Consider the following 10334-nt stretch of genomic DNA (forward strand, 5'->3'; position numbering starts at 1 on the left):
TTAGCTTGGTGGGGGGTGGAGTCCAAATGGGTTCACTTGGCACGGAGGCCACTGATTGGCTTACTGTAGCCTGCCCCGGGTGATTATGACAACGGAGAATTTGGTGGAATGAAGATTGGCAGGGGAATCCGAAGTACTCGGAGAAAACCCGCCCCAGCGCCACTTTGTCCACCAAAAATCCCACTTGACGAGACCCGGGATCGAACCCGGGCCGCAGCGGTAGGAAGCCAGTAACTAACTGCTTGAGCTATGACGTGGCCACTACAGTATGATGCTGTTAGCTATAAAAAGAATAACACGAAAATGGGGGGCATGATGTGAACTGTAAGTATTATTAAAATCAGGACCCAGTTATTACAAGGATATATATACAGGAGCCTGACATACTAAGTAACAAAAGCAACATAAGTAATTCCTACAGAATACTGAAAGCACACTAAAAATAAAATTATAAGAAAGAGAGTAACAGTGACTAGTTGGTATGCACATGCACATTTATGGCCCCCTGCCCCCGATTCTAGTTTAGTTGTCATGACACGCAAAAGGATCAAATAGATTGAACACACACGACAAAATGTGTGGGACTTTGCCTTTACATCCCAATGCAATACATGCTTAGGCACAGGGGTGAATTCATCTTTCCATTTATAAAGCCAATCTCCCTTGCACTGCACTCAATTTTGGTATAAATTTTATGAATTTCCATAGCTCAAGGAACTACATTTCGGAAGGTAAAAAGGTAAAGATATCCCTATGCTTAACTAATTAAGCACTAACGCAAAAAATATGTCAGGGGAAGTGGATGTATAGATCTACATTTTCTTGGCCTAGGCACTAGTTGTGGGTGGTCAGCTTCACGCCTCAGCTGCTTTAACCCCGGGGAAAGGCCTCCCGCAGTACCCATTGGACAGGAGGCTGGGTGAGCTGGTCTGGATGCTGCGGAGTGGAGAAAATTCTTGACCCTAACGGGACTTCAACTCCGACCCCTCAGCCAATCAGCCTGTAGCCAGTTTCTATACCGTATATGGAATCAAACACCAAAATAATAATTTTAATAAATGGTTTATTATGTATGGTGTACCAATATGGTACAATTTACATCAAAGTCAGTTCTTTAATTACAGTTGCCATCATCTTTCAAAATTCTGAAATTCTATAAATAATTCATTGAACCATAACATGGCCAATCCTGCAGTAACTCTTTTCAAAAGTTTAATCAACAATATTATAAACAACAGCGCCATCCTTTTCTGGCTCTTCATCTTCTTGTTCGCCCTCACTATTGGCCATTTCATCTTCTGAACTGCTGCTTGAATCTGTGTGATGGGGCTCGTCACGATACCCTAAGTGCAGGGATGGATCTAATAATGTATTACCCATCATCAGGCCCAACTGAGACTTCAGTTTCTCAGCTGCTTGCTTAGCTTGGATATCCTGCATCAAAACAGGAATAAGAAACACCAGCAATGGACATGTTTGAACTAATATGTGAGAAAAAGCAAAATTGTAGAGCAAGCAGTCCCCATGTGGAATGTTGCAACATCTTGGCACCTTCGTATTTTTAGCAAAAAAATGAAAAAGTAAAGCTATCCCTGTAACAGGCCGTGAATGCCCATAGGGTTGCGAGACGTTGAGGGTCCCACATTATCTAGACAATCAGATCAAAGATGGCGGTAAGGTTGTCAGCTTTACACGCTGGCGGCGCTTTACTCCCCAGGAAAATTATTTAATTAATTCCTGGCACTCATTTCTGTTAGAGGGTGACTCGACCCCAGGGCCATGGTGCGGCTGGAAGGAATAGGTCAACTGAAAAAAATCCAATGAACTCATCGGGACTTGAACCTGCGACCTTCCAGCTTGTAGCATAGTGCCTCAACCAACTATGCTACCAAGTGCCCCCCTTCGTATTTTTAGTATCTAGCCTAAATTCACGAAGTAGGCCTATTCAAGAATTTGGGCTACTCACTAGAGATTATGAATTTATGCCATGTTAAAGACATGAGTTGTCCAAAGTTATAGTTTTGGGCATATAATAATGTGTAGTCCATTGAAAGTCAACTGATGTTTTGGGGTAACAGGTCACCTCCATCTTCAAGATCAAAGAATACGATAAGGGGGAAAAAAAAGAATGTGGGAAGCAGAGCTTTCATGCTGGTTCTTACTTATTCTTTGGTCCTGAAGATGGAGAGCACATGTTCCTCTGAAACATAAACTGACTTTCAATGAACCGAATGGCATTATACCCCAGAAGCCAAAACGCTTCATAACCACTGCTGTGAGAACCTGAAATCTGACATGACTTGTCCAGACTGGATGTTCTGGTTACTTCATTTCTGTATATTAAACTTACATTTGTATTGTAAGACATTACTGTTTTACAGTATCAAAGCCACAAATTTGTATTCCTTTTAGTTTTCACATTGTTTTTAAATAATCTTAAATTCATACATTTGCAAGATAAGTAATCACCAGTACCTTTAATTTTTCTGCCTGCTCTTTCTGAAGATGAAGAGACTCCTGTAAGTTGATAAGTTTCACGTCTCCATGAATGGGTGGTGGTGGGGTGGCAGCTGTTACCTCCCAGTGTGGGCCCAAGGGCTTCTTGCTCTGCTGAATGTTAACTGACTGTTCATCTGGTTTTGTTTTTGTTATACGGTGAGTTCTAAATGGCTCCCTCTTCTTTTCTCTTTGTTTTTCAAATTTATCACACAAATGTTTTACATAAGCATCTTCCATTGGTTCACTTCCTTCTCTTCTGTTACTAACACTATATTCCGCGTCCTTCAGATCTTCAGGCTTAATAAGTCTTTCTTCTGGTTCTTCAGTCACATACCGTTTCTTGTATGTGCCAACTCCAGACTGGGTTGCGAGTATTTTGAGTGGGTTTCTTTCTTCATCACTTTCATCATCACTGTCCAACAGAGGGCTCTCACGGACAGTTTGAGAATACTTTCCTGTCCATTCTATCTCATCCAACATACCAGACTTCCCAACATTTAAACCAGAAAATTTGTCACATACTTTTTCAACTTCATCTCTCCGTGACAGTTCTTCTGCTAGCAGGGTTCGAAATTTTGATATTTTCTCACCTTTGTCTGGTAACTTCCTCAAGAAACTTCTGCAAAACAGAATGCTGTAAAAATAAATTTTCCAAAACAACTTTCTTAGATTACAAAAATAAAATGACATTAGAAAGCCAGCTACTTAGTTAATGCGTAGTTGCAGTAAGAATACAGTGAGGTAATGTTATGTGATGCCGGTCACAGTGGCCGCACAGTTCGGAGCATGAACTATCTTTCCTTGCTCAGATGCTCGGATCGTGGGTTTGAATCCCACTTAAGGCGTAGATGTTTGGGTGTGTATGCATTTATTCTGTATTTGTGTTGCCGTGTGTTTAGGTAGCAGCCTTGTGATGAGCTGATCACTCATTCAAGGAGTTCTACTGTCTGTGAAAAAAATGGTTACGGTTACCGTGAATGGGCTGGAAAAGCCATTAAAAAATGTTGTGGTATAATGTTGCAATACAAAACAAATGGCTCAAATCACATAATTGAAATGGCAATACAATTTTTACAGTGGATGCTTATTGTTGACTGCCCCCCTGATAGATACAATAACGCTCTGGAGAACAAGTTATCTGACAGGGATTTTCTACACATAGCACAGCATGAATTTAAATGTTACAGGAACTGAAAATAATAAAGGCCTATACAATACTTCATCCACTAATAAAATTTCATTTATAATGTTTTTCTGGAATGCCCCATACAGTTTTCTTCTGTTGGGTTCGTTTTATCACAGCACTGTCTGATATAGAGAGTCCATGAAAAAAGTGTGGAGCTGGGACAGCTCAGTCAGTATAGTGATGGACTATGGGCTGGATGGCTGGGGTTTAATTTCCAGCAGGGGCAAGACTTCTCTCTACTTCACAGTGTTGAGACCAGCTCTATGGGCCATCCAGCATCCTGTCTAATGGGTACCAGGAGCGCTTTCTGTGGGGGTAAAGCAGCTGGAAAGTCAGGCAGAAAACTCACATCCATCTAGTTCTGAAGACAAGAATAATGGCACTATACCTCCATTCCCACATACATCTTCATGGTGTGGAGCTTAAGAAGGCAGGGGGTCTTTACCATTTTCTGCAGTGACTGCATACATACAGCCGTCAACATTAACAATGACTCGGCTAGGCCTACTCAACCTATCCAACTTACTTAGCAAAACAGTAAATGATAATGCTGAAATCGTTCTATTTGCAGATGACACTAATGTAATCATTAAGTAAAAAAAGTAAAGCTATCCTTGTAACATGCCATGAAGGCCCATAGAGTTGTGACACGTTGAGGGTCCCACATTATCTACACAATTGGCTCAAAGATGGCGGTAAGGTTGTCAGCCTTATGGGCCGCGTAACTATTTAATTATTTCATCCTGGTACTCATTTCTGTTAGAGGCTGAGTGAATCCCAGGGCCATAGTGCGGCCAGAAGGATTAGGTCAATTGAAAAAAATCCAATGACCTCATCGGTATTTGAACCCGCGACCTTCCAACTTGCAGCATAGTGCCTTAACCACTATGCTACCGCATAACCTTAGAAATTCAAACACAGTGTTAATAAAGTTTTTCAACATATAAATAGATGGTTCACTACAAATTTCTTATAACTAAATGTTGATAAGACACAATTTATGCAATTTATAAGTAGGATTAGTTCTTTAATTTATTTAAATATAATGCATGGGAACAAGAAAATAGTTAATATTTGTCATACAAAATTTCTTGGACTAACAATGGACAACGCATTTTCTTGGAAGACTCATATAGCTATAGTTGTACACACACTGAGTTCAGCTTGCTTTGTGATTAGAACAATTATGCCATTCTTGTCCCAAAAAACATTGAAGATGGTATATTATTCCTATTTTCACTGTATTGAGGTACAATTAAAACAATTTTTATATTTACATTCTTTTTATTCTTTATAGGAATATTTTAGTTATAAATCTTTTTAAGATCCGACTAGTTGTCTTGCTTTACAATTAAAAGAAGACAAGACTGTCAGTCTGTGTTCTGGTTTATAGATGCTTATTTTGATATACACAATCTTTATATTACTGTATAATAGTCTTTATTTCAATTTATTATATAATTAATGTATGTTATACAAAACTCATTAATGACATTGTGTTTTAACTATTGAATTTTTAATTAATAGACTTGTATAAAACTGTACAAATTGTATAAGGCTTGCCATTACTTTTACAACTAAAATGAACTTATTTATTTATTGTGTATGTTTATCAGTATTTTATACAAATGTGTATGCTGTTGGATGACAACTGTAATCCTTAGTTGTGTCTGTAACTAGGACGATCTCCACATCCGCATGAGAATGTACTCTCGACGGGACTTATGGAAGGTGAATAAATGAAATGAAAAATGAAAATCATGACTCATGGACTAATATTTTGGTGATTTTCTTGTTATAGCAATATAATTTTTAGACTACAAAAAAAGAACTATCAGAATTATGGTGCAGATTAGAGATAGAGATTCATGTAGTGAATACTTTAGAGAATTAAAAATATTACCACTTATATACACACATTCATTATTTGTGATCAATAATAAACATAATTTTAAAGTAAATTCTGAGATTCATAATATTAATATTAGGACCAAATCTGATTTGCATCACTCACCATCTCATTTCTCAGTTTATAATAGGGGAACATATTACACTGGGACTAAGGTGTTTGACAATTTACCTGTTCCAATAAAGGATTTGTCCCATAATGCAAAAAATCTTAAATCGGCTTTGAAAAATTGTTTGTATTTCCATTTATTTTATAAATTAGAAGAATATTTTAAATACAAGACAAATTAAACATTTTATCATGCTGTTTATATAGTACATTGTATAAATTGACTGATTATAATCTGATATTTGTTTATATATTTAAGCTATGATCTTAATAAGGTATTACTGTAGAGTCCTATATGCTTGTTAAAATACTGAATTATGTATAATTATTGTTTCTTTTGTGAATGTAGTTGTAAGGTGACTAGTTTTGTGTTTTGATCTGACATATGCATATATGACATTTTCTATATCTGCTGACTTTGGTAGACATTAAGGATCTATGTAATTAAAATAAAGATACTGATAGAACCCCTTAACTTGCCACTGAATTCGAATGTTGCGGTTATCGGCAATGAAAGGTATCATTAAACCAGAAAAATACAATCATCCACATTCCAGGTTCTGATGTGATGGAGGGGAATACTGCAATGTACTGTTACACATCCAACAGAATTAAAAACAGTGCTTCTAATTCACTCTACCATCTATATACTACAATATACGCATAAGTAGTCTACGTTGATACAAATTATTAGTGGCATTACAATTCTAACCTCAGTATTTCACTCACTTATTAGTAAGAAGCTTGTCTTGTCTTTCTACGAGTTCAAGCAATTCTGCTTTGGTTTTTGTGTTCAAGTCATCAATATATCCTTGCTTTTCACGACGTGAAGGTTCCAATATATTCCCAGGAATTTTTTTGATAATCTTCTTCGGCAGCATCGCGTCATTGTACCTACTGGATAAAACATACGACCCTTTTATGTGGTTATGTTGGTGACACTGCAATATCATCTTAGTATGGGGAATGTGTGTCAGATGGCGAGACAATCTTAATTGGTACATTCTGCCACCTGCTGGATACCTTATATACTATATCGAAAGTTAAAAATTATTTTCTATAAATTACTCAAACCCTAACTGTATAAAATTACATTCATGCTTACAGAAAATAAATAAATAATCTCATTATATACCCTTGAGCGTTGATTAAACGAAAAAAATACGTATATAGGGACAGCAATATGCAAATTTTAAATTGGGGATTGTTCTCCAGTGTGTGGCAATCCAGAATTAATTCTTAAATTCGAATCTCACAGACACTTGGTACTACTCCTTGCACAGATTATCAGTTCCTCGCAATGCTGCTATCCACAACGGGCAGCACAAATACAAAATAAACGCATTCAAGAGGGATTCAAACCCAGGATACCACTGTTCCAGTGGGTGACAAATTCTTGACATTTATGCTAACCTCCTATTAATACAATTCTCCTTGTTTACTTAATCTGACTAGTCAAGTCAACAAAGCTTTCTATGAAAATAAATAGCAAAAACAAGATTAACCTAATGAATCTGACATCTTATGCATCACCCTGATTTCCTACATACTGGTACAATCTACTAATTCAATAGATAAAATGTTTTCAGTTGGGATTTATTAAATCTCATTTGCAATTTTGATCAATGCTGATTCCTGGACTGTCCTTGATACAAATATTGGTTTTTGGACATTATCGACTATCCTGTTTTTATTTAAAACACACGAAGTTTTGGAGACTGATTCTGTCTCTCTCTTCAGGTAGAACCTGCTCAGTTGGGCCCAATCGATAGAGCTAGTCCCTACCTCCTCTTCTCTCCAGACACAGGGACTAGCTCCACCGATAGGGCGCAACAGAGTAGGTTCCACTTGAAGAGAAAAAAATCCAGTCTCCAGAACATTGTTTTTTCAATAAAAGCAGGACAAGTGTTAATGTCCAGAAACACATTGTTAAGACATTACAATTATTGGCCATTCTGCATGCCCATTAACATTTGTGCAACCTCCTTCAAATCTTAATTTTTCCATGCATTCATAAACTTTCCTCTAACTCATAGTTATCACCATATCAAATTTTTGTTTAATAATTTCATTAGTTTTCACAGCTCCAATGTTCTTGTTTGGTGCATTCCACCAACACAGTAACGATGTTAACAGCATAAGGCACTGAAAATGAATCACTGTAGTGGTGCATATGAGGGAAGCTTCATATTGAGCACATCAACTACTATTTCAGCACTGCCAACATGTTCTGAGGTATACTAAAACTTAATTTATTTTACCTTCCCTTACAGTAATTGAAAAAGCAAGAAACAAGAAAACAAAATCAAAACACTAACAGTTCTTTAAGACAGTAAACATATGCCATTATCAAAAAATACTTTATTTTTCTTATTGTTTCATGTTGTTCTCAACTCATAACCACTTTCCTAACAAGAAATGGTGGATGGGCAGACTGAAATTACATTGTGCTCAAAATAACATATCATACAGATACAATCATCACATATTAAGCTACATTTAAGAATATAAACCTACAAAAGTGAGCAACATTCAATGTGATTCTGGACAAGGCTTTAAATACTTGTTTCTTCCAACCATCAATACAAATGAATACATTTATATCTGTTACATTTATCAATTTCATCACAAAACTTCAAAACGCATTCTCAATTTCCAGTTAAGGTAAAAATCATAATAGGATATGTGCGTGTGTAGGGAATGGGAATAAGTTTTGCGGGGTTAAGTTTGCATGTGCCTACACAATGCTAGATGGGGAAAGGTTCATGAATTTCTTTATTATGCAACAACAAAATTCAATTTAGCCCATGCTAGCTGATGAGAAGATGTTTCCAGGACAAAACCATCATCTGAGTTGGATCTGAGGTCCTATAAGTGGCAACTATGACGTCTGGGATGTGACAGCATGTAGTCTGAAGGATGCTCACCAATGCTTTTAGAGGAACATACTCCTTCCACAGCCAGGGCCAAAGAAAAATCCAAGTAAGTAATCAGCAAGAAGCAGGCGGCAATCAGAGTTCTGTGCCTGCACTAATCACATAAAAACAATATCAGCACTTAAGACAAGAAAGGCCCACAAGACAATGGGAGATGAATAAGAGCAAACACTGTAATGTTAGTAGCAGTAAAGTATGGATAATGAAACTGAAGAAGCTAACTAAAACATTAAACATAAATTAAGCACACAAAATAATACTGACTTATGGAATTTATAAATAGCAATCAGGCACATGTGACAACTTTTGAGCATATATTAGATTGGTATTGCGTACGGCATTCAGGGAGACAGCTTCATTGCCCCATGGACACAAGACACCGCATTAGCTGTACTGTGTCTGTCTATATGTATGTAACATTATGTTAGAATCTAGTAGTTTGTCATGGATAAAATTTATTAAAGTGGGGAATAATGGTCCACACTGGTAAACACAGATCACCAAGATGAACACATATAGCTCATGTTAATAAATAAATCAAAGATGTGATAAAGGACGTGTCCTCATGCAATGCAATTTGAAGCAAAAAACATCTGACACATAATAATACCGACATTTCAGGACATGTGGAATGCTATATAGCAGTGATTCTCAACATTTGTGAGACTACGGCCTGGTAAATTCTTTTCTTAGAAGACGAGGGCCTATTACAGGGCTGCAGCCCAGCGGTTGAGAAACACTGCTGTAGAGGCCCAGTAGAGACTGACTGGGTTTTAAATACATTACATGAGAATCACCAATTTAGCACTGGTGGTCAATAATTTTGGTTAACTTGACATATTTACAAACATTTTATATTTTTATCACCTGTAAAACAGGTTCAATAAAAATTAAATGAATCAGAAGTAACATAGTTCATGTATCAACTTAAAATCTTGCTAGCCATAATTTAGTCTGGAGTTATGATTTACTTACACATTTTGTCTTCAAGTTCAAGTGAAACTGATCCTTAAAATTCCCTATGTAGGTTGCAACCACATGTAGCAGTGAAACAATGATTGTAATTGTTTAAAATAGTATCAGACTGTGGGGGTAATACAAATTGTGAACCCATTTATCCATCAGGAGCTCGGGCCATGATACCACATTCCTCACTGTACCACCTTCTTGAACTAACTTCATGGAGCTGAAACTTTCTTGAAAAAACCACCAATTGTGCAGTTATTCAAGCACTTCCCAAGATTTTATGGCACCCAAAGTTTCCTGTACCTTCTTTAAAATACTAAAACTTGGCATTCTGCCCAGAGTATATTTGTTTCATATAATTCTCACAATAAACAGCTATTATTTCCCTAAACATCATTAACCTTTAGTCTCTTTAGTGAAGACATAATGCGTTTCCTGCGAGGAACATGTAGATTCTAAAGGATTCTGACAAAGGTGTAAAACACTCAGAAATCCTGAATTTTTGGACTCTGTCCATCATCCGGCATTCTAAAAAGTCAATCACTGGACTGATTGTGGTGAGCTCTTTCTAAGGGACCCAACAGAGTAGGTATCTCCCACTCACCTGAGGACAGAAACAGATTTAGTTACTGAAACATTGAGTTCTCTAGTTTTTAGAATATCAGAAAATGGGAAAAGTAAAAAAAAACCAGTAATTCTGAGTGAATTATTATATATAATTGTGATGAAA

The 10334-nt window shown here is 36.8% G+C and overlaps 1 protein-coding gene across 3 annotated transcripts; it reads right to left on the reverse strand.

Annotated features, from left to right (window-relative positions):
- Positions 1-1045: 1045 nt before the first annotated feature.
- LOC111865538 (DNA-directed RNA polymerase II subunit GRINL1A) lies at positions 1046-6646 on the reverse strand. 3 transcript variants are annotated; one of them, XM_023853652.2, is made up of 3 exons: positions 6432-6646; positions 2476-3115; positions 1046-1434 (listed from the first exon to the last, which is right to left on the reverse strand). In XM_023853652.2, exons 1-3 carry the CDS (start codon positions 6581-6583, stop codon positions 1213-1215), a joined length of 1014 nt encoding a protein of 337 aa, XP_023709420.1. In that variant the 5' UTR covers positions 6584-6646; the 3' UTR covers positions 1046-1212. The 3 variants fall into 3 exon arrangements, with proteins under 3 accessions (XP_023709420.1, XP_023709418.1, XP_023709419.1); XM_023853650.2 differs by having other exon boundaries at positions 2476-3133; XM_023853651.2 differs by having other exon boundaries at positions 2476-3118; positions 6432-6645.
- Positions 6647-10334: the final 3688 nt, after the last annotated feature.

The sequence above is a fragment of the Cryptotermes secundus genome, unplaced genomic scaffold (genome assembly GCF_002891405.2).
Source record: "Cryptotermes secundus unplaced genomic scaffold, Csec_1.0 scaffold836, whole genome shotgun sequence".
NCBI classification, from domain to species: Eukaryota; Metazoa; Arthropoda; class Insecta; order Blattodea; family Kalotermitidae; genus Cryptotermes; species Cryptotermes secundus.